At 44.8% G+C, this 25,377-nt stretch overlaps 1 protein-coding gene across 1 annotated transcript in view; it reads left to right on the forward strand.

The window, feature by feature from the left end:
* Positions 1 to 25,377, forward strand: part of SLC35H1 (solute carrier family 35 member H1) — a 125,406-nt gene that overhangs the window by 28,283 nt on the left and 71,746 nt on the right. Inside the window, exon 2 of the mRNA XM_078651890.1 lies at positions 13,901 to 14,604. Within this exon, the coding sequence (XP_078508016.1) occupies positions 14,485 to 14,604 (120 nt within the window). The 5' untranslated portion in view covers positions 13,901 to 14,484. The remainder of the gene's footprint in view (positions 1 to 13,900; positions 14,605 to 25,377) is intronic.

The following is a 25,377-nucleotide window of genomic DNA, read 5'->3' on the forward strand; positions in this document are numbered from 1 at the left end:
CCCCTCACCCACCCTCACCCACCCTCACCCCCACACCCACCCTCACCCTCAACCCCTCACCCTCACTCACCCTCACCCTCACTCACCCTCACCCTCACTCACCCTCAACCACTCACCCTCACTCACCCTCAACCCCTCACCCTCACCCTCACTCACCCTCACCCTCACTCACCCTCACCCTCACCCTCAACCCCTCAACCCCTCACCCCCTCACCCTCACCCACCCTCACCCTCACCCACCCTCACCCTCACCCACCCTCACCCTCACCCACCCTCACCCTCACCCTCCATCAACCCCTCACCCTCCCTCAACCCCTCACCCTCCCTCAACCCCTCACCCTCCCTCAACCCCTCACCCTCCCTCAACCCCTCACCCTCCCTCAACCCCTCACCCTCCCTCAACCCCTCACCCTCCCTCAACCCCTCACCCTCAACCCCTCACCCTCACTCACTCACCACCCTCACCCTCACTCACCCTCACCCTCACTCACACCCCTCACCCTCACTCACCCTCAACCCCTCACCCTCACCCACCCTCACAACACATATTGTGTTACAATAGGTGTCACATTTGCGAAAGATAAAACTATTGGCATTGTAAATAACAAAGCTATTAATTTCGCTATTTTCAAAACAAGCACATAAATAAAAAATGTGTCCTTTACAATACCAATAGCTCAAACTTTCCTAATGCGAGACCTATTGCATTGCTGTGCTTCTCTCCCCTGCTGCACTCTCCTGCTCTCTAGAGATGTGGCCTAACGACCAGAGCTGCCATCTAAGTCACGTAAATACAAAACATGTTGCATTCCAAATGCTATAGGTGTCACATTCGCGTAAGTTATAACTATTGGCATTGTAAATGACAAAGCCATCAATTTAGCAATTTAAAAACCAACAAATAAATAAAATATGTCATTTACAAGACCAATAACTCCAACTTTTCTAATGCGAGACCTATTGCATTTCCAATGCTTGTTCCCTTCAGTGTCTCTGTATTACACCCTTTCGAACCTCCTTCCTTTGTATGCATCTGTGAATCTTGCTTCTGTGGCTCAGTGTAACTAAATTGTGCAGTTTCCCATGTGTGTTCTTCATATGCCACTCATTTGTACCCTCAAGTGTCGATGTTGGTGTCCCTCAGGTGTACTCGTTACAGAGTGTTCCACAGTGCAACTCATTTGAACACTCATTGTACCTCATTTGTTGCCAGCTGTGTTCTTAATTTACTGCGGTGTCCACAAACCTCAGCAACTGTTACTAGTCCCTCTTCGAGTGGCCAACTTTAGTACCCCTCAGGTGTACTCGTGGGTGAGTTTAGTCACTAAACTTTAGTGTGCCATTCGGCTGCTTTTATGCTTGCCCTCTCTGCCTCTTATTTGTGGCCTATATGTTCCCATGTTGGTCCATGAAATGTCCACTACTAAAAATCCTCAGTGACATTAGCATCTGTCGCAAATGTGCCTCATTTTTTTGCAGCCTGATGCGTTTAATGTGCATTACTTACTGTTTACTGACAGGTGCCAAAGAAGTGTGAGAAAAAAAAATAGACAACGATCCTTTTCCATTTATGCACCCATGATCTGTTACAAAAATCTCAAGTCCATCACTGACCCTGGGTTGTGCTTCTCATTTGTGCCAATAGTTTTCATTCATCCAGTGGCTTTTATTGTGCCACCAGGGCCTCTCATCGCTGGCAGGGTAGCTTAGTTAGATGCCCACAAATTAGATATGTGATGATCTGCACGTCTGGTGGGTGAATTCCAGCAAGTCAATTTAGCCTTTCATTCTTCTGAGGTCAGTTAAACGAGTACACCAATTTGGATACTATTATCACATTATTCAAACAGGGTTCTTAAACTCTTTAATTCACAGCTGACACAGCTCTATCCTAGCACTTTTTTAGGTCTCGGACCCGTCGCACTGCGAAGCAGTGGGCGGAGCCCAAGATTTAATGTTACTTAGAGGGGCTGTGTGTGTGGGGCTCTGTGTGTGTGGCTGGGGGGGCTCTGTGTGTGTGTGTGGGGGGGGGCTCTCTGTGTGTGTGTGTTGAGCTCTGTGTGTGTGGGTGGCTCTGTGTGTGTGGGGCTCTGTATGTGTGTGTGGGTGGCTTTGTATGTGGCTCTGTGTGGGTGTAAATGCAATAGGTCATGCATTTGCGAGCGATTAACCTATTGGCATTGTAAATGACAATTCATTTATTTAACGATTAAGCTATTGGCAATGTAAATGACAATGCCATTTATTTAAGATTTAAAAAAAAATAATAATAATAAATGTCAGGAGCAATGCCAATAGCTCTTCCTTTAATACTGCCGAGACCGTTGCATTGTAAATGCTTGTTATTTATGCATTTGAAAACCTGCAAGCTGTGCGTAAATAAGCACTTTGTACTTATAGTCCTTGCTTACGAGAAGCCAGGCTGGCAGTCTTTTACTGCCAGCCTTGCTTCTGGTAAGCAAGGACTATACGTACGTGTTTATGCACCGCCTGCAGAATTTTAAAACAAATGAATACAGTTCAACAGAGCATACATTTATTGGTCAAACACTGCATATGAAACACCCAGGCAGGAAAATGTTTTGACTGAGGTACAGAATACTCCCTCTTACCAGAGAAGGGCAGTGAACTGAGGGAAGAAAAGAGCGCGAAAGTTAAGAAAGGAAGAACGGAATATTGAGTAGAAATTGAAGAAATTACAGAGAAAGGGTATTGAAGAGGAGGGATAACAGATGTGGACTGTGAACGTTGGACCAAAGAGAAAAGAAGCAGAGAGAGATTAAAAAGAATGACAATGCAAAATGGAAGAGGACTGAGGAGTGAGGAGCGAACGCCAGGAAACTCATGGTGTCAGAGCGCTATAGAAATTCCCCTTAAGATAAGATAAGGTAGAGTTGGAAAGATGTGGAAAGCAGAAGATATTTGGGCAGAGAGGGACGGAGGGACGGAGGGAGAGAGTATCATAGAGGACAGATGCAGAGCTCTTGGGCACAAGCCTGTTTGCCAGATGATTGTTTATCCTCTCTCTAAATACTTATAAGGTCCCAAAGGCAAAACTGATTGCATAGTTTACGCCTGTAAAACATAGAGAGGGGGCTCATTCTAGGACAAGTGAGGCGGTGGAGGGACTGATTCACTGACATAGTTTGCAAACTCTAACCCCCTGCGTCGTATGAAGGAATCTGAAGCCACTGTGATCCTCGCCTCTCCAGCAGCCGCTGCTCTGAAGTGTTTAATAACTTGTTCTAGCTCACGCCGGACAAGGTGGAAGGACGATTTTGAAAGGTGTCTGCACTTCAAAAGGAGCCTTTGTAGAAAAGAGATGTTTTTTCAATATATGCGTTTACTAATGTATGTGTTTACCAACGTGACATCAGAAACAACACAACACCGAGACGGGGTGGGGCAGAGAGGGCGAAGGTGAGATAGAATGTGCCAGAGGGGCGGAGATAGAGAGGCGGTAGAGAGAGGCAGAGGGGTAAAGGGCAAGAAAGAGAGTCGGAGGGAGAGACCGAGATGGGGAGAGAGCGAGAAAAGAGACAGATGTGAGAGATTGAGAGAGAAAGGGGCAGACAAGGTATGTGGGGAGAACGAGACATAAAGAAGCAAGGAGAGAAAGTGACAGTGCGAGGGAGAAGGAGAGAACTGAGAACGAGAGAGAGAGAAAGGTGGAGAGTGAGAGATCTAAATGGAGAAGCAGGCAGAAAGAGAGAGCGCGAAAGATGGACAGAAAGAAAGAAAGAAAGAGCAAGACAGGAAACAGGGCTCAACATTACCTTGCTCTCTCTAAAAGAAGTGCTTCGAAGCACTCCCCCCTGCTCTGTAATCGTGCGCGTATTGTGCTGAAACGCTGTGAGCAAAAGAAACGTCGTACGCGTGCACATCTCCTGACAAAAAAAGATTAAGTGTGCCATGCGTGCATTGTGCTGAAACACCGCAATAAAAAGACACGGCGTACACGAGCACATCTTCTGTCCGGGTAGGCACAGCAAACAAGAGACAGGGAGGGAACAAACATGCCTCCCTTCCAATTAAAAACACGCATTTTTGACGCGTGCCAATCAGAAGTATGGGTAGAGCTTCCATCCCGCTTTCGAAGCAAAACTGACTACAGTAGTCTCGCAAGCGACAGCACATGCGCTGTGTCGCTAGGTGAGACCTAAAAATTGGCACTGGTAGTGAAATTGCTTCAAGACCTATTGGGAAGAGCTTGTGGCTGCTGTTTCAGAACGTAAAATCGAGTTGCTTAACATGGAGACAATGCAAGGCGGCACTTTTTTTTTTTGTAGCTCGAAATACATGTGATAAATTATTTCGTACTACAATGTAAAACTCCGTGACAGATTTGCATTTACTTTCTTTTTCCTAAAGTCATGTGTAGTTACTTAACCACATCAGCGCGGCGCAGATTCCTGCGCTGTGCTGAACGTTCTAATGAGCCAACGGGCTCATGACGGAACGGTTCCGTCATGAGCACAGGCCAACCGACGCTCATGACGGAACGGTTCCGTCATGAGCATCGAAGGGGTTAAAAGAAAATTATGTGAATTTGCATACCCCTTGTTGTTCCACCAAATCGATCAACACTAGGTTGGCAAAGAGGGAATAAAGAACACATGTAAGGGGAAATTAGTGAAATGGAAAGAAAGAAGAGAATAGTTAAGTGTGGGGGGTGGTGAAGAGAATGCTATTGTAGAGGGGCAACAATGAGGTGTGGGAAATGGGCAAGGCTGGGGAGGTCCTGTTTTTTCTTTAGAATAGACACACCCAAGTTTGAGACCCATAATTGTTTCTTTTTAAAACATGATTATCTCAACCTTTACAGGCAGCATGCGGTGTATTGCTTTATACTTGGTGTTGGACTTGGCCCTTTTGGCAGGTTCACCCCAAAACTTTTTGCATTTTCCTAGCCTGTTTCTGTAACCTGGTGTTGGTGATTTTAGGCTTCTGCGCACTTTTTCACTGTGGTCCAGTATAAAGTGCACGTGCTCTCTGTGTATGTGTGGTGAGAGTGGCCTGCCCTCCAATACGAATGCATGGGGAATATGTGTGTCCATGGTAGTTCCTGATGTGTGGGGAGTGCAGGGGTGAGTTTGGTATATGCGAACTCGTGAGATTAAATTCTGCGCGATGATGTTTCTAGTGTAGAAGTGCCACTTTTAGAAGTTGCATGTCTGTGCAGTGAATGTGAATTGACTGTCTGGCTTGTGATTGGCTGGATCTGGCTGGTGTGCTTGGCTCCAGGAGCCAGGATGGGTCTGCCCGGTAGTGAATGGAGAGATCTGCTTGTTGATGGGAGGGAGGAGTGCACCTGGGACATAAATAGGGCTAGGCCTTCCCTCCACAATGCTGGATCCACCCCCTGTGGTGTGTCTGATGTCCCTGACCCACCCTGTGAATAGGCAGAGGGGCTGAGCAAAACAAACTGCTCCAGAACCAGTTGCATCTGGTTCACCCCTTGCCTGCACCTTTGGAAACAAAGGATGTGTGTATAAAAGAGGCGCTGTGACCAATGTTCCCTCTAATTTTTTTCCTCTGTGTGCGGCACTATGGGGTCTCTGTGCGCTGCAGCCATGCTTATGTGCGCCAGGAACCAGACCACGCGTGTGGGTGCAGTGCCAAATGTCACTCCAAATTCATGCTTAAACAAGTGAAAAGACTGCATTTTCACACACAAATCGCCACATTAAGGGTCTTATGGCAGATTTGCAATTTAGACACACGCCATGACATGAATTAGTTACACAGACAAGTACACTTCGGGTTCAGAAAAGCACAAGACTCCAATGATAGTACCATTATAAGATTTTACTGCTGTAGGTGTAATGTAACTTTTTGTATTGTATATCTGGATGCACAGACAGAAAGAAGCAACAAAATACCAGCCAGGCTGCACACTAGGCTAAGCAGAGAGATTTTGAACTAACATGATACCTAAAAGAAATGCAGCAAGTCCAAAAGGGGGGGGGGGGGGGCAAGGGGAGGCACTTGCCCCCCCCCTGGATCGCCAGTGCGTCCGGTGTGGGCCCAGTCAGGGCCAGCCTTAGTTCATCATGCTTTTGAAATGGTGCCATTGTTCTAGGTGGCAGCCCCCGCCATTGGGTGGAAAGAATGCAAGGGGGTGGCTGAGAAGGGTGCAGGGCAGAGAGGAGAAGGATGCAGGGCAGAGAGGAGAAGGGTGCAAGGCAGAAGGGAGACGGGTGCAAGTTCAGAGGGGAGACGGGTGCAAGTTCAGAGGGGAGAAGGGTGCAAGGCACAGGGGAGAAGGGTGCAAGGCACAGGGGAGAAGGGTGCAAGGCACAGGGGAGAAGGGTGCAAGGCACAGGGGAGAAGGGTGCAAGGCACAGGGGAGAAATGTGCAAGGCAGAGGGGAGAAGGCTGCAAGGTGCAAGGCAGAGGGGAGAAGGGTGCAAGGCAGAGGGGAAAAGGGTGCAAGGTAGAAAAGGGTGCAAGGGGGATGGTGATGAAGTTAAACATTTACCCCCCCCCCCTGGAAACAATGCTGCGGACGCCCATGCACAGCCGGGCCACCTTTAACACTGGTGGCGCCCTGTGCGTCAATGTTTGTTGGCGCCCCCCAATGGCCACCTCTACCACGGATTCCCTCACTAGCACCCTTTAACAGCAGCCCTCAAGTCTCCAGAACCACTGGCTCTCTGATTCATTAAGTATTATAGCACCACTCATACCAGTGTAAGGTGTCAGAGCACTTTACATAATACACACATTGCACAGAGAAAATCATAGGTGTGTAGATCAGTGTATTGGAAGTGTTACATCAGACAAGACTACAAGGAGAAGTGTAGGAGTTATCGATACTAGCAGGCAATATAGTTTAAGAGTGCTTATTCTGGAAAAGTACGAATTCAGAATTCAAAATGTGACACCATTGTTAGAGGTTTTCTTTAAAACAAGAAATGTTTTTTTTACCCAAATGAACCCTCTTGGCAAAATTAGGATAATAAAAGGCTGGGCAATAAAACATATTGCTCTAATATAATACTTGCAGTTAACATGCAGCTGTTTGATGAGAGTTAATAGCTCAATGCTCTATATTAGGATTTTGACTTACAAACCACAAGTAACAAAATGAGCTCTCTTACAGAAGCAGTAACCCACTGACCTATTTACATTTATGCACTTTGTTATCTGCAGGGTACATGTTCTTAGCAGCAGGCATTTTAACCCACTGTGCGACCTTTGGATGAGTCAAAACTTCCACTAGACAAACCTCTATCTCTTTCCAGCAAGACGATTAATTACCAGAGTTATCTAGACATTTTAATTGATGCCTGAAATTTGCTGGAGGCCAGGAACATGCACAGCATCCAACTCTTCACATGAGGACAACACCCTTATTATATGTACAGTCAGCTGCATGCAGCAAAGCCTGGCAGTGGCCTTCGTCTATCTCCATGCACAGCTCACAATCTGGCAGCCAACTACTGCTGTGTATAACTTTTAGGAGGCTTGGCTGCAGCAAGCCCAAAAGTACAATGTGTGCTGTACACATAGCTGCCAAGGTTTCAGATTGCTTGTGTGTGACATTTCCATAATTACAGTGTAATTATGAGTGACATTTCAACAATTATGAGTGACACTGTCGAGTAAAATCCAGCCATGAAAAAGAGGAAAAACCATGAATAAAATAAATTACAGCTATCTGAGGGGTGTAATGTCTTATATTTATGTTTCCCTCATCTTCATTGCTTGATTGTGCTTGAAAGAAAGTGTCACTCACATTTGTTGAAATGTCACTCAAGATTACAAAGAAATTATAAAAATGTCACCCATAGCAATCTGAAACATTGGCAGCTATGGCTCTGGAACACCCGAGCGCACATGCATCGGCCCGAACCAGCCACAACAGAGACCTGTACCGCTAGTGAGGAGGGGCTGGTGACATGATTAAAGTGGCGGCACAATTGAGGCGGGAGACACCACTTAATCACGTCTTTTCTTTTGCTGCACTTCATTTAATGGGCTGTGGCTGCGGGCTGTTTGTGGCCCTTTGTGTAAACATTTGTTAATTGCAGCACCGTCATGCGCTGCAATTAACAAACATTTTCACAATGGCTCACAATCAGCCCCCAACCGCGCTCCCTTAAGAGAAGACATTTAGCAAGTCCAAAAGCACAACGTCCGCTCTCCTGTAACCTCTCGCCTTAGGAGTCAGCACTGGCTGCCTGTCTCCCAAAACTTACATTTCAAAGCACCCTGCATTGATGTTTACAATTTTGGTGCTGTTTCTGTCCAACTCAGAATCACATGGTATTCACCTACAGGAATTCCTCGCAGAGGAGGCACCTTTCTGCTTAATATCCCCTGAACTTTTCTTTCAAGATCAGATGTCAGAGCTTTTTCTTATTTGGTATCCAGGTTGTGGACTTCTCTGCCCATCTCACTCCGTTCTGAATCTAACTATATAACGTTCCTAAAAGGTTTATAAACTTGGCTTTTGCACTGATTTTCTTCTCCTGTCCAGCTGTTTTGCTCCAGGACACCTGTTTTCGAATAGCAGTTTGTGCTCTGGAAATCCTCATTACCATCATGAGATTCAACTTGCAGACCTGAAAAATAATCTGGTCCTTCCCAGAATTGAGTGACTTCACATCATGATGTGTAGCAGGTTACCAGCAAATTTACAAACAATTGTGCAGACTCCGAAAGAAGCTTGCCTTGTCACAACTTCTATGAACACTAGCCTCCTGCAACCTACCATATCACTGAAAGCAAATGTGCATTATAGGTAACTTAGTTGCACAGAAATCCTGCCATAATTTAGACTTTTTCTAGGAATCAGTTTGGACTGAGTGTGTCACTTCCATACTGAGAGATAAGGCAAGTAGTGGAATGGCTGCAAGTAGTTGGGACAGTGGTGATGAATTTAGCTGATATAGAGTAGCATGCAAATAAACATGGGCATTCTGTGAAAGCTTTGCGCCTCAAGTTTGGATACCAGTCTAGACTGACAGTGCCACTAATGGAGAGCTATAGAGAACTGGAGGATGGCTATAAGGTAGTTGGGACAAACATTGCGAGTACACTGCTCCCCCCTCACACTCTTCTATTGGTAGGAGTCTTTAGCTTTTCTGAGCGAAATTATAAGTCTCCCCCTTTGAGGCCTAGCCTCTGTCACCTGGAGTTGAAGATGCGCTTCATAGCATAGGATGATCCTGCAGCCCTTCATGAATCCGCTCCGCCGTCCTCCAGATACGGCTTGATATTTAGGGGCGATATTTTGCAAGATGCATTGTAGTCCTTAGAAACAGTGCAGCCTCTCCCTGTGCCTTACCCTGCGCTACTGCAGTCTCACAAGCACTTCCCTGCCAAATAGACTCAGAGTTTCTCTCAGCACATGCCTTTCCAGATTGGTGGAGACTCCAGCTTCTTACTGCCTTCCCCCCTTCTGGGGGCAATCACAAGCGGGCCATCGTTCCTCCACCGCAGTCCCAGACAGTGATCCACCTCAGTCATGCCAGTCCACTCCTGCCTTCTTTTACTGCTGGGCCTCAAGACCACCAGCCATCTTGTTGGCTGTGGTTCTCTGTCCATAGATTGTAAATTTGCCTGTTTGGGGTACGGATCCCTCCGATCAAGGTTGGGAGTTAGTGAATGGTCGTCCCTTTGGGTAGAGTGAGCTGATGCTAGTAAAAAAAGAATTGTGTCATAGTGGGCAACCGTTTCAGTGATTCGTGTGTGGGGAACTCGCAGGACCGATGTCCGCTCAGTCCACCAACTTTACTCCTCAGTAGTTTGTGTTTATCACACATTGTCCCAGGATCTTCAGGGACAGAAGTAGAGGTGGGCGATCCAGCAAATGAACAGGAAAGCGGCGAGCCAGAGCCGAGCCACGGGTATGGCTTGGCCCTAAAGAGCCCATGTGTGATCCAAGCCCTGAAAATGGTTACCATACAGGAAGCATCTTGTAAAATGCCATTAGTGACCTAAGAAGCAAGTCAGTTGTCATGTGCACCCTGTATACCGCCCAGATTCCTATAGATATGGCAACATTATAGTGTATTAAATCAAACACAATATGTTTTGTACAACTTGTATTCTGAAATCACACATTTGAAGATGCTTTCATATGTGATAATAAAGTAAGAGGAGGATCAGTGAAATAAAATATTTTCCTAAAATCATACAAATGATTAAGCTGGAAGCTAGGATAAATTCCAGGATTACTGGTTTTACTTTGTACAGATCACTCACGAAATTGGTATCTATGTATCTCTCCTTATTGCATCAGATGTTATTGCTTACAGTTTTACTTATTGATCATAAGGGTGGAGCATGGATGACAGGCAGAATCAACTAAAAAGCTTGTCTCGTTTTTGGTTCGAGGCTCCAAGAGGACCTCGAGCCGGACTAGAGTAAGGCACTCGGCTCAAGCCTGGCTTGATCTTTCAGTGGCTTGTCCACCTCTTACAGAAGTACATTCTGTTACAATCTCAGCTCTCATCCTGAAACATAAACATGAATACACATTCATGGAATGTATACGATTATGACTGGTATGAGGTACCTCTGGTAAAATGTCCATGTTAAGGCACTTTACAAAGACTACTATAATATGCATTTTCAAAGCCCAATTGCCTATTCTAACAGAGGCCATTGACACAAGTTGAACAACTGCACCCCCTCCCAACAGCCACTGCATACTCTTGGAACTACCTCTTGCCAAACAAGCTCAAAATTATACCAACAATGCCTATCAGCTTTACCTTCCTAATACAGCGCACCAAAAGTGACATCAAAACTGGATGCTATAGCTTGAAAATAGTTCTAAACAATGATCGGTTCTCATACATTCTGAAGGTTGACATCTTGTTCAAGAAAGTGAAGATAGTGCTATTATACATAAATACATTGAGCTCCTAGTGCCAAGTTGAAAAAAGTTAATGAGCACAGATATATTTGTCCTGTATTTCAGTGTTTCTTAACCTGTGTAACGAGGACCTCTTGAGATCTGCGAGGCTTACGCTGGAGGTCCAAGGCTGTGGCTGCAGGCTGTTTGTGGCCCTTTGTGTAAACATTTGTTAATTGCAGCACCGTCATGCGCTGCAATTAACAAACATTTTCACAATGGCTCACAATCAGCCCCCAACCGTGCTCCCTTAAGAGAAGACATTTAGCAAGTCCAAAAGCACAATGTCGTGCTTTTGGACTTGCTAAATGTCTTCTCTTACGGGAGCACGGTTGGGGGCTGATTGTGAGCCATTGTGAAAATGTTTGTTAATTGCAGCGCATGACAGTGCTGCAATTAACAAATGTTTACACAAAGCGCCACAAACAGCCCGAAGCCACAGCCGGAATTACCGTTTTCGCGCCGCTCTCGTTTTAAAAGCGGCGGCACGAAAGCATTCACAGGATGTGTGCGTGAGGATGTGTGCGCGCTTCCCTCATGACTCTGCGCGCTCGGGGGAAGCAAGATGCGCGCGTTACAGGGAACAGTGGCTGTGACCCCATGAAACTGTTCTTGTTCCTGCTTGTGACTCGAATCTACCAGGGGCGTGCTGCTGCTGGGGCCCAGGGGAAGGCTTGCCTCCCTGGGCCCTGCCCTGCCCCTGGATGCTGGAGAACCTTGTTGCTGGGACCTTTTTTTTGCATTAGGGGTCATTCCTTGGGGGCTTGGTGGTTTCTGTGCCCCCAGCGCCTTTTGAGCGCTTCATTTTTAATTGTGGGCAGAGCGCTGTCGTTTTGCTAGAAGGAAGCGCTCCTGCCCGTTTACTCACAGCGCGGGTGCCCACCCCGTTTATTTTCATATTTTACATAGCTGGAGCCTACTCCGCTTTATGGGGGTTGTATTTAAATTACGGGTGCCACCCCGTTTATGCCGCCATGGAAATACCGCCGCAGCCCAAGCTGCTGTGCAAAACGTTGCCGGGCCGCTGCCTAACGCGACCTGGAAGTAGAGGAGGTGGGCGGGGCCGATGACGCCAGCCGGAGCTTCGTGGGCTCCACTTCCGTTTCGCCCCTCCGGTCGGGGAGAAGCTGCTCCGAGACCGCCGGCTCTGTTTTCAAGTCCCGGTCCCGAGAAGGGGGACCGGGTGAAGATGCGACGGGTGTGCCCAGCGGGGCTCCCAGGAGTGAGGGGAGCCCCACAATACTGCCGCTGTCCCCCAAGAGGAGACGGCACCGGCGAGAGGAGAGCTCAGGTGAGTGGGGCTCACAGTGCTTAGTCAGAGCAGCCCGTGTGTGCAGCTCCAACGTGGAGATGGTGGCCGAGAGGGCCCCGTGGGGATCCCAATATCCGTGGCCATATCGGGCACTTTGTTGGTGCCTGGGCGGCCCGCTTGTGAGAGGGCCGCCCCAACGACTGGGGGCATATTTGTTTAAAGAGCCTAGGTGGCTCCCCTGCCCCCCATTAGTTTTCAGAGCCAGATGGCTCCAGCAGGGGCCATGTTATTTTAAAGAGCCCCTAGCAGGGCCCAGAGGGCACAGTTGTGCCGGGGCCCATTTTGTCCTTTCCCCCGCAGTTCATTAGGGGACACCTGTTGATTTTCAGAGCCCCGTGGCTCCAACCTGTGGCGTAATTTGTCCCAAGGGCCAGTGAGCGCCCATGCCGCAGTTTTGCTTTCACAGCTGCCCAGCAAGTAGTGGGCAGCTGCACCGTTTAGGCATTTCTTTTCAGGGGACATGTCTTTGTGAATCTGGGAGTGAGACGCACTCCTTCGCCCTACCTTGGCCTTCCACAGCTGCACAGCACTTAGTGCGAGCTGCAGCGTTTAGGCCTCCCAGTGATTGTTCCCAGCTGCTCATCAAGTAGTGGGCAGCTGCTACGTTTAGGTTGGCGCAGATGGCGCACCCCTGACTGGCGCTGCCTTAGCAGCGCGCCCTGACATCCTGGACACAGGGCATTTGAGCCCCTTCTTGGATGGCCAGTTGGCTGGTATATGGATAGGGCACAAGGCCCTAATGTGATTTATGTGCTGATGTGATTGTGGTGCTAGGAAATGAAATGCATTTAGTATGTTTTACGCACCCTGTGTTTGATACCTCTAGATATGGTTTAGGCTTATGAGGTTATTTTACCTATCTAGGTTTGTGTTAGTGAGATTATACTTCACTCTGTGATTTACGCCCCTAATGTGGAGGTAGGGTCTAATGTGTTTAGACTGGTGAGAGATCGCATAATGTGTTGATGCTGGTGAGGGTGGCGCAGTATGTAATTTGCGCCCAATGTGACTGTGCATAATGTAAAGTTATGTTACAGGTTGAGGTAGAGTACAGTGATTACCAGTGGCTACTAGTTGTAGGTTTATGATCTATTTTTACTTGTACCAATTTCTGCTAAGTGTTGATCCTGACAGTGGCCCACGTGGCCCTGTCCTGTGTAAATAATCCCTTGGGAATTTTGCCCTTGCAAGTTGGCACAATGTATATTGTGTGAATGCTATCTGATATGTTTTGAGAATACAAAGGCTATTGTTATATAACCTTGTGTGGAGTTCCTTTTGTAGTGTGCCTGGGATGTTGTTGCTGTGTGCATGCGCAAATGCTTTACATTTTGCCTCCGGGATAAGCCTGACTGCTCGTGCCAAGCTACCAAGGGGGTGAGCAGTGGTTATCTTTGGCGTGTAACTCCCTTGCCCTGACTAGAGTGGTGGTTTCTGCCTGACTTTGTTGCAAGCCTTAGCCAACCAGAAACCCCAGTTCTAACACTTGGGTTTTGTAACTTTTCTCAATCGGAAGGGCAAAGTATTTCTCTGTCATTGGCGAGCAGTCATTTTTCTCCCTGGATAACACTGTCTCCATCTCTCTTACAGAGTGTTGTGCTGCATAATTTCTTACATGCCCTTACTGTTCCAATTTATCAACCAGGGAAGTTAGACTTTTCTTATTGTTTGGATGAGGTACTAACACATTTATTCCTTTTTCTTTTTTCTTTCTTTAGACCTTTGAGAGGAGGGAGTTAATGGTGCTACACACATGGCATTCAGCAAGTGATGCAAGCCAGCGTGGCAGGAGCCGACTCAAATCCATGCACAAACAGGATAGCGATACACCAGAAAAAAGCTGAACCAGCACCCTGGAGCAGTCATCCTGCTGCACCGTGGATACAGGTTGAACCTGTGTTTTATGGCAGGCTCAATGCCAGGTACTTCTGAATCATCTGAACTCGAACATTGCTATATGAGCTGCCTTGCACTCCACTGTTAAAACTGGAGGAACTTGTTGCCTGCTGATGAGGCGGCTGCATAAACCGGATCTGGACATGCAAACAAAACTCATATTTAAATATTTTTTTACCGTGCGGATCCCGGTTTATCATTCCAGAGCCATAGCTTGTAGGCTGGTACTAAACAAAGCTGCACTCTCCACCTTCTCGAATACCAGGCAAAGGAGCCGCTCAGGATTGTTGCTTTTATCGCACTCATACAAGGGCAGAACCTGGGAGCCCAGGGTGCACTGTGTCTCCTGAGCTTGCATGCTGCTGTGACCTGAAGGGAGCTGAGATTCCAGTAGTGACCTTTGCGGATGGGGAAAAAGGCACTATGCTACGGATTCCTGAGAAAGGCACTCCTGACTTTGGGATTGGTTCTGTTCTACTACTGCTTCTCCATTGGAATCACTTTTTACAACAAATGGCTGCTGAAGGTACCTACTCGCTGTGTGCAGTTCCCTGTGAGGTGCTGTGGTACTGAAGGAGAAAGCATTAGTCCTCTTAACAGTGCACCAGCTTTCTAAATGTATACACTAGTACTATTCAACCTATGCTTTCCTAGAAATGGAACACCTTATCCTCTGCTGTTGAACCAAAATTCTGTACAGTCTGTCTCATTGTTTCACCACCACAAGGGCATTTAAACACTTCTGCATTACATTGTATACCTGCATGAGATGTTATTCCAGAACTTGCAACAGCTTTCAGGTCTGTCGTGGTGCCTCACATATACTCCCAGGACTACCTTCTATCCCAGTATGCTTCTCCTTAACCCTTCCAAGCATTGCTCTACTAGTTCTTTATATTTGCATCTCACACAGTTCATTATTAACAATGTGCTTTCTAATGCTGGGTGCTAGACCCAGCATTGCCAAAGGACCACACTTTTGTCTAAACCTAATTGTTCAAGCCCCACAGTATTCTCTGCTCACCTAAAACCCTACCTGATTAATTCCCTGCTTTTAGGCATTCAGTGAAACCCTGTGTCATTCCGCCACTTGGGCCCCTGCATAGTTTTCATGCACTTTAATCCTGACCCTTTCTGCGCCTTAAGGCGATTCAGCACTGCTTCATTCTTTACGTTGTCCTTCGCTGTCTACTCTGGCACCTCCTACTATCTTCATGTTATGTTTTCTCGCTCCGTCGTTCTCTCTCCGTCTCCCTCTCTGGAACAGGGTAGATATACCAAAAAACAAGTTTTACATAGCTGTTAACATAGCCACGATGGGATGGGAAACAACTTTTACAACGCTGTCATTACATTGCACTACCTTTACATAGCAGTCATTACATCGCATGTCATTACAACGCAGCCGTTACATTGCTTGTCATTACAACGCATGTCATTACAACGCATGTCACTACAACGCAGACATTACATCGCAAGTCATTACATCGCATGTCATTACAACGCATAGTACCCTTACACTATCCCACACTTACCCTACTGTTGTACTCACTGGAGTTAGAATAGTAATATTTACCCCTACACTATCCAACACTTACCCTACTTTTGCACTCACTGGAGTTAGAATAGTAATTTTTAACCCCTACACTATCCAACACTTACCCTACTGTTGCACTCACTGGAGTTAGAATAGTAATATTTACCCCTACACTATCCAACACTTACCCTACTGTTGCACTCACTGGTGTTAGAATAGTAATTATTACCCCTATACTATGCAACACTTACCTTAAATGCAATGTAATGATATGCATTGTAATGGTCTGCGTTGTAAAGGTATAATGCGATGTAATGGAATGCGTTGTAAAGGTAGTTTCTGAAAATGCGATGTAATGGCATGCTATGTAAAAGAATGCATTGCAAAGGATGTTGCGATGTAAAAACTGAGTTGTAAAGGCATGCATTGTAAATGTATGCATTGTAATGTCATACGTTCTAATGGGGTGTATGAACTTTAAGAGTTTTCTAACTTTTACACAGGTGGCCAAACTAGTATGTGGGATGATGGCATCATTCACCTACGTTGTAAAGAGAAGCCCCTTAAGGCCAAAGGATTAGGGCACTATACAGTGATCAAAAGGCGATATCCTTTGGGACAGATTATATTAGCTACACAACATCCACTCCGTACGTAGCATTCAAGCCTGAATTTTCCCCTCTATTTTCATTCATCCTTACTCCAGAAGATTGAATCCTTTATAGCTAACATATAACCAGACCGGATAATCAAATGAAAAAATACAAATTAATTTATTATTAAAGAAGAGTGAGACAGTTGTTATTCATACCATAGCTCGTAGTCATGGTTCATCACATAATTCATTGACACATCTTTTTTTAATTACAATTGTTTTTAATATTTGTGTAATTATATAGAGATAAGATTTGTCAATGAATTATGTGATGAACCATGACTACGAGCTATGGTACGAATAACAACTGTGTCTCTCTTTTTTAATAATAAATCAATCTGTATTTTTCCATTTGATCATCCGGTCTGGTTATATGTTGGCTATATATTGTTCAATCTTCTGGAGTATGGATGAATGAAAATAGAGGTGAAAATTCAGGCTTGAATGCTACGTACAGAGTGGATGTTGTGTAGCTAATATAATCTGGCCCAAAGGATATCACCTTTTGATCATTCACCTATGCACATTGTGATCTCTCTGTCACAAGCTCTTTTTTCATATGTTAAAGTTTGGGCCCCTTATCTGAGGTCCCTTTTTAATGCAATCCTCCAGGGCTTGACACCCCTCCCAAACGTGGGCGGGTGCCAAGATTATTCCAATTTTTAAAAAAGGTTGTCCCTTAGAACCGGCTAGTTACAGGCCTATTAGCATTATTGACGTATCGCAAACATTTTTTGCACGTGTTCTTTTGGGAAGACTTCAGAATTGGATTGATGACCATAACATACTGACCCCCCTCCAAGCGGGATTTAGATCAAAAACCTCAACCATAGATCAGTTGTTTAGACTTCAACTGATCTATTGGAAAACCATCATCTTGGAGGGAGGATCACTTTACTTAACATTCGTTGACCTTAAGTCGGCATTCGATCTGGTTGACCAAGACCAGCTGTGGGGCCTCCTCCTAGAAATGGGGGCACCAGTCTACTTTTGTCCAGTTACAAAACCTCCATGTAGACACTTTTGCCAAAATTAGGTATGGTAATAGAGGGGAACTTTCAGCTCCGATCCCCATAGAGAAGGGCGTAAGACAAGGTTGCGTCCTTGCTCCAACACTCTTTTCCCTATTTCTAAATGGGCTAATTGCGGATCTCTTAGCAGTTAAGGACATAGACTCTCCCAAATTCGCAAGCCGCAAAATTCCAGCATTAATGTTTGCGGATGACACGCTGCTCCTATCAAACACCTATGGGGATGCAGCGTGTCCTAGAGACATTTAGCTCGTTTTGTAAGAAAAGGAACCTTGAGGTGAACTTAAAGAAAACAAGTATATGGTCTTCCATGCAGATACTACAAACTGCCCACAACCCAAAATGAACTCAATTGCCCTTGAGAGAGTTATCTGTTTTTGATTATTTGGGGCTTACCCTAAACGATACTATGGATTGGGGCTCACAGATCTCCAAGGCGAATCTAAAACTTACCCAGGTTAGCGGGGGAATTCTAAAAATTAACAGGAGTTGTGAAGTTAAGGTTATCGGCCCCCCTGTAGAAATCTATAAAGTTCAAGCAAGGGGTGCTTCCTTGTATGGTGCGGAACTTTGGGGCCACTCTCAGACTAAAGCACTGAGCGTGACTAAGAATAACTTTTTAAGACCACTATTGGCTCTTCCTAATAGTACCCCTCTAATCCCCTTACGGATGGACCTAGGTATTTTCCCCATTGCCGAAGTGATTGCCTCTCGTCCATTACTTTATTGGCGACGGCTATGGAGTACACCTGAGCTGGCCAACTATAGAGAGGAATTAAAATCAGTTATGCTCACTTTAGGGGCGTGGAAAATCCCTTTGGTTATCCTATATTCGAAGTACCCTCTGCCAAAATGGAAGGAGTGATATGTGGTCCTCACCTAAGGAGTCATGTCCTGCCACCTCCAAACAGTCTGCTATCAAAGAATTTCATCTTATGTCTACCTATAGGGTGACACAGACATTAAATTTCTAACATCTAGGTTTCTGGATGTTAAGCCACTCTATAAAATGGAGCCGGCCTTAGACCTCATCCAACCATCCCTAGCAAAGAAACTGTTCCTCCAACTTCGACACGGGACGCTCCCGCTATATGCATTTTCTAATAACTGGTCTGGAGCTAATAAACTATTATGTCCCGGGTGCAATGAGTCCGACGAAACAGAGGCCCACGTGATCTTTTTTTGCCCTGCCTACAAGGCTGCAAGATCAAAGTGGGTTCTCCAACTCTGTAGGAATTTAGGAATCGGGAACTTTAGAGAGGTTCTCCAGCTATTCAAGTATGATACACACCCAGTTTTTGTTGCTGCAATAACAAAGTTTCTTTTTGCAATGTGGTGTAAGCGCAGATGTCTTGTGAATGGTATTGATCCTCCCTATATTAATGTTCTTCTTCCAGATCTTAATTGTTATTAATTGATGCTTGTCTTTTAATTATGGCTTTCAATCATGTTTTTTAGCTTACTTATTTATACTTTTAAATGAAATGGCCCATATGATGTATTTCCCCATCAAGATGCGATCTGTTCCCTTAAATTACCATGTGTCTTTTTGACTATTGTACCCTAAGATCTCCATGCAAAACGTACTACCATTTAGTTCCCAATCCTCACCGTTTTTAACTTTAGTAGCCTATTTTATTGTGTGTTGTCAGTTATGAAATTGTGCTTTTACGGCAGCAATTGCCGAAATAAAGTTTACATTGACTTGACATATGTTGAAGATTGAAGCATTGTTTATGTGCTTCGCGGTGAAGAAATTATCTAAAGCATTATTAAATGAGGAAGGTAATAACTGTGTGTCCTCCTTAAACATTGTATTATTTTGATACACTGGGATGACCCTTCCTCATGGCGGTACTTATATCTCTTGTATTCAAAATCAGTTTCCAAGGTCTGTATGGGCAGACTGGTATCTGATGTATTACGGGTGATATGAGGAGATAATATGCTGGAATGACTGCTAGGTACGCAGCTGCCAAAGAAAACTGATCTTGTGCTGCTGAATACTGCCAAGTGGTGCTGGAAATATGTACACTCTACTTCTAAGGCACCCCCATACTCCCATGAACTACCTATATTTCTTCCAACCAGAGGTACATATCTAAGAACAATATTTCCGACTCTTACTTTGAGGTCGAGTCTGGAGGTTTGGGACAACTTGGTGGAAGAAGGGAAATTGAGGTCTTTCAGCAATTTAATGGGCATATATGTTATTGATCCCGTGCAATTTATTTTATACTTTGCATTGACTAAAGTGAAGACTCCAATGTGGGGTACTGCACACTATATGCCAGGTACCGCAAACAAGCTGTTTCTATTATTGACGCACTGGCACAATAAGCTAACCATTACAAATATGAATTGGGCATTGCTTCAGGGTATACAACCAGGTACTGGCGTGCTTAAAGAATGGGGGGAGGCCAGGGAGGAGGATGAGTTGTCAAAGGAGCTGTGGGAGCGATGTTTGAGATTTGTGAAGTAGGTCTCAAATAATTCAAGGCTGCAGTTTACTCTATCGAATTGCTTGCATCACGCTTACCGTACACCAAAACACATCCAGCGTATGTATGCCAGCTCCTCGCTGCTTGTCATAGGTGCTCAGAAAATGTGATTGACTTCTATCACATGGTCTGGTATGTGTCATTATCCAGTGATAGCCCACTACTTGTGGGACATAAGGCACTCTGATGGAAATAACACATAGAATACTGCCAGTTGAGAGAGCGCATTCATTATTCGTCTCCGTCCCGACGAAACATGGAAATTGCTTTCTAAATCTGGCTTTGGTGTCAGTGAAGCACTGTATCACCATGGAATGGAAGTCCTCCAATGCTCCTCTGCTGGCGGAGTGGTGCAAGGGCCTGCATGATATTGGCTGGGGTGGTAACGAGCTCCAAGTCGAATGGGCAAGGTTGTGAATCCGGGATAGGGAGATAAACTGAATGAGATGTCTAGCTTTGACATTTAGAAGCTAAATCAGACGAGAGACCACCATGAAGGTGCAGGTGTACTTAAGTGTGTATACCTTATGCCACTTACTATTGAAGGATCTGTAGTGCAAGTGGTGTTCCCCTTTGTTCAAACTAATACGTTAACTGTCACATACTAATAATGGATAAGACCACTGAAACACTTATAGGCGCCACACGAGAATGGGCGCTCAGTACATTTCTTTAGACTACCAGGGTACTTGCTGAATATTAGCAACTATAGTAATAGCAGTAGCCCAATGAGAGTCACGCAAGTGACAGGAAACAAACTGACTACAATACGTGCGCTTCAACCTTTAGGGTCCTACTGCTCATGAACCCCTTACCAAAACAAAGATTCTCAGTCCAGCCAACGCAATTTGACCCACAGGACGAAATGCGTTGGCTGGGCTGCAAATCTTGGTTTGATGACTATAAATTTTGACCCCAACACCACTGACTCCTGTGTATCAATGGTCTGAAAGAAGAAACGTCACTGCTTCATATAATTTGGACATTGGTGATTAAAAATTATAAGCTGCTGCTGTGATATTGGAAATGTTACTCCTTGTTAGTTTGTATGTACATCCCTGAAGTTTGCATGGGATTGTTGAGTCGGGCATAGATTTCCACTGCAGTTTGCTTGCTTAAAACTTTCTTTTCTCTTTTTTTCTTTCTGTTTTTCTTCAATATATATATATATCAGTAATGGCCATTGGACGACTTGCACACACAGTTTAGAATGTATTTGAAGGTCTGAGCTATATTGTGTTGTATTGTGCTGCAACATAGCTGCTACTTGGCTCTGGGTCTTTCATATGTGTGATTCTTCTTGAAAATTAATGCAGCAGTGTGTAACGTACAAATCAAGTCCACTCTTGGTCAGCTCTGATGTCAAACTGAAGTTGAAGTCTGAAGTTACTTCAACGATGGTTGTCTCAACAGAAGAATGTGCTGAAGTGAGCTATTTCCTTCTCATACTTAGCTTTGCTGAGTAATAACTGCACACACGTTAGAACTTACTTTCAGAATGACAAATCTTCCTTGGCTCAGGGTTATCGTCTGGCTACATGTACTTTTTTAAACCCTCCATTCTTGTTTAAATGGACAACACAAACAACCGTATACATTGGGAGAAACCAAACAATTTGTCACTTGTTAGTAGTAGGACTCTCTTGCACTGCATCTGCTCACCTTCCAGGTGTATAGCATATGAAGGCTGCCATTTAGACCAGATTCGCCTAAGAAAACTTTAAGGTTGTCTGTGCTTCTCCCTTCCTTAATCCTAATCCAAACGATCTCATCAGTTCTGAAACTGTCAAACATCAGGATGATTCTGATAGGTCTCGAGTAGCTCCAGCTTTTGTTCCCGAATTTCTTCCAGATGTCCAAAAGACCACACTAAAAATGTAATGAATCCTGAATCGCCTCTCCAGATTTCAGCGAAGGATACCCTAAAAGAGGCTTCCAGCATTTATGTTTTCTGCCTGGCTCTGGAATCTTTCCTTTATTGGCATCCTGAGTCAGTTACCATATGGCACAAAGACCCCTTCAAGGATGAAAAGTCCACACCTTCAACTTGTCCTAGCAGAAATTCATTAACTCCTCAGCTTTCCGAGAAGAAACAATGTTGCCATACCCTCCCCACTTAACCAAATCCTTTCTCTCCCATTAAGTTAGGCATGATGACTATGAAATGGAACATTACGTGAAGCCTTTGACGCAGCTACCCCTTTCTTTGCATTTCTTTTGAAAGGGATTTGGAAAGGCTAAATAAGCCTTTTAGTTTCATTATAATTTATTCCCTGATTGTATTCTTTATAAGAGAGAAAATAAAAACCTGTAATATTGCCAGCAGAGAACCGATTGATCTGTGATCTGCACACTGGCAAAGAGATTCAATGTTTAAGGTCGAATTAAGACTCCCCGTACGGAGAAGTGAAACGTTACTTATCTGTAACAATTGGCTTGCATCTTGTAGTGCAGTAGGTTCAATAGCTCTGCCTACACCTACCCTCTAGTGTTTATATTGGATGTTGCAAGTTGTTTTTCTTAGGAGTTTCTGTTGTGAAATGACTCGAGGTCCTTCCCCTGAAATAATGCAGCAGGATACAGACTCCACCTCCGATTACGTTGTTCCCCTTAGTGTTGAGGCACACATGAATGGCGGGTTCAGAAGGCGGCCCCACAAGTAAAGGTGAATATTGTAATCCGAATAGAGATTGGTACCAGTGTCGATGGTATTCAACCTTAGTTAACATTGCATAAAGCTTTTAACAAGAGGATTTTAAAAAATGGACTGATGTTGCATGTTCTGCAAGTAAGCAGCTAATGCCGCTAAGTGTATATGTATTGAAGAGTGTGCAAGCTCTGACTATTGCAGAGATAACAGATGCTAATTTGTTCTCTGACTGTTAGTGGCTTGATGTTTAAATGATGGCAGCAATGGACGAAGTGGTTTCATATAGCAGCATAACCTGCTCAAGTGGTAGGTTTTATAGCCCGTGAGCATTTCTGTACTTTCTCTAGGAAGCTGTAGATACCCAAATTCTAAAAAGTCCTTCGGATGCGTCCTCCCTGAGGGTGGGATGTGCTAAATTTGAATTGACAGATTTGGACATAGTTGCACCTATTCATGAGGCTAAATTGACATTTTTAGAAGTACTGAGAGCTATGGTTGTTTAACCAGGTGGCAGCTATGAATACCAACCTCATTAGATTGATGTATTTTTCTGGTAATATACAGAACTGGTGGTAGCATGGAAAAGCATCTGCCAATATCCCTGACCAGCTGATCCATGGGGCATTGCCTATGGACTGCAGGGGAGGATACCTGGACACTACGTTTTGGCATTTTGCATTCTTCTGTGCGTCAAACAGCTCAGCTACTGAGGTGCGCTAATATTGACAGTAATGGTTGATAACCTTAGTGAAGAGGTTCCACTTGTTAATCTGCTGACGGCTTCTGTTGAGCATGTCTGTGAATTTGTTGTCCACCTCTGATGTTTTCTCCTAAAAATTTGCTTGGTAGCGAATGGCCAATGCCAAATGTATCTGTTAGATGGAACAGTTGTGATGAAGTGGTGCCCCTTGCTTCTGATTGCAGTACATGATTGTCATATTGCCTGTATAAATGAGAACAGCGTTGTTGTGTATTTGCTTCTGATTCGCTGAAACAGCAAGCTGCACTGCTGCTAGGTCCAGCACATTGATGTGTAGTAGCCTTTCTTGTGCTGAACCACCTGACTTCGATTGTAAGGTCGCTCACATCTGCTCCTGAACACATGAGGGGGCATCTGTATTGATGGTCACTTGCAGCTGCGGGTCGGGGAATGACCCGCCCGGTAAAGCGTTATTTAGGCTGGGCTCCACCAACACCAGATCCTCTCATTTTCCTGTCGCCTGTGACCACTGTTCGATAGACACTTCTGAAGAAGTTGCATGTGTTACGTGGCTGTTGTTACTAGAGCAGAATCTGATGCTGTTATGCCTAGCAGTTTCTTTATCGACCTTACTGTCAGATGAAGAGTCATATTGATAAAGTTGCTCATATGAGCGGGCGAGGACAAAGATGGGGCTTTTTTTTACATTTATTGTAAAACTCCGTTTACGAAGGAGGCTAATGGTTCGTTACGTGAATGATAGGCATTGTGCTTGACTGCTCCCCTTTACTAGCCAGTCCGGGTACAGAAACACATGAATGTGAGTACTTTGTATGGATTGCAAATTTTGCTTACCACAGACCTCCGGTACTGGCTTAGAGCATAATGGATAGGCATATGGAAGTCAACCTTGAGGGTCTCGAATAATGCCACACTAGGAGCAGTGAAACACTCTGTTAAGTGGTAATTTTAAGTGATTGGTCAGCAGTTGAGAGCTTGAAGATGTAGTATCGCTTGCAAAGGCCTAATTAACTTTCTACACAACTCTGAACTGTAACAAATATTACTCTGCAGCAGCCTGGGGATAGATTTGTGGACCTTTGAGAGAATGGCCATGTACAGCTAAGGAACACTGGTGATAAGACAACCCAAAAATCTGTTCTTTAGTCAAGCTTAGCAGAAATATTTCTGTTGCTGTGCTTTTACGAAGGAGCTGGGATCTAAGTATGTACCGAGCAGGTATGGGAAAGTGGGGAAGCATCATGTGGGGAGAACGCAAAAAAAACACATGGACTACCCATTTAGTGCTCCAAAAATGTATGTATATAGTTCCCTGATATGAGCAGTCGAAGGGCATAAGTCATCCATTCAAATGGATAGTAAAAAAAAATGCTCTGTGGAATGAGAAACACACGAAGAGGAAACCAAGCCTTCAATAAGATGCATCCAAATGACATGAAAGCCATCCAGAGACAGGCAGTGGGTTGGCTCTAGGACCACTAAGGTCCTGCCGTGCCCACAAGAAGTCATTTGAAAGCATACAGCTTAAATGCTGTATGCAATGCCTAAAAGGTGCAAACGTTATTTCAAGGCTGTGTTCCTCCTCCTTAGGCTTTAAAAAAATATTTTTTATAGAGCTCAAAGGGCTGGAGATCTAATTAATTCTGGGGCACTTTTTGAAACATTTGATTAGCAACTACATTGTACGTTTAAGCAAACGAGCAATAGCAGGTAACTTTAACCTCATCAATCCGTCCTTCCTTTTTCTCCGTTGTCTAGATGGCACACTTAAACTACTTCTTTATCCAAAAAGAGTGAATAACCCAAAAATCAGTTATGGGGCTTACCTCCTGGGGTCATCCCTGTAAGTTAAAAGGACATCGCCCGTTAGTGTCACTAGTGGCATGCTTTTTCCTAGGGTCCTCACCGGAGCTGCCTTGTGTAACTGGGGGGGCTCGAAGTTGTGAGACAACAGAGCACTTAATTGTTCTTGGGAGGGATCTGTAGTTGTAAAAATTGCCTGCAGGTACCGTTTTGGCTTATGTTTATTTTCGGGATCCTTTAACAAGACAAAAAATAAGTCTGATGTGTATGGGGTTTTAATGTGCTTCTATATCGAGAGATCTACGTATTTCAGCCATATCTTGACTAAATGGTTGGGTTGCTTTCTTCAGGACCAGGCTATGCATTAAGATTCTGTGAGTGAACTCAACCTTTAGCCGCTC

The sequence above is a fragment of the Lissotriton helveticus genome, chromosome 7, assembly GCF_964261635.1.
Source record: "Lissotriton helveticus chromosome 7, aLisHel1.1, whole genome shotgun sequence".
NCBI lineage: Eukaryota > Metazoa > Chordata > Amphibia > Caudata > Salamandridae > Lissotriton > Lissotriton helveticus.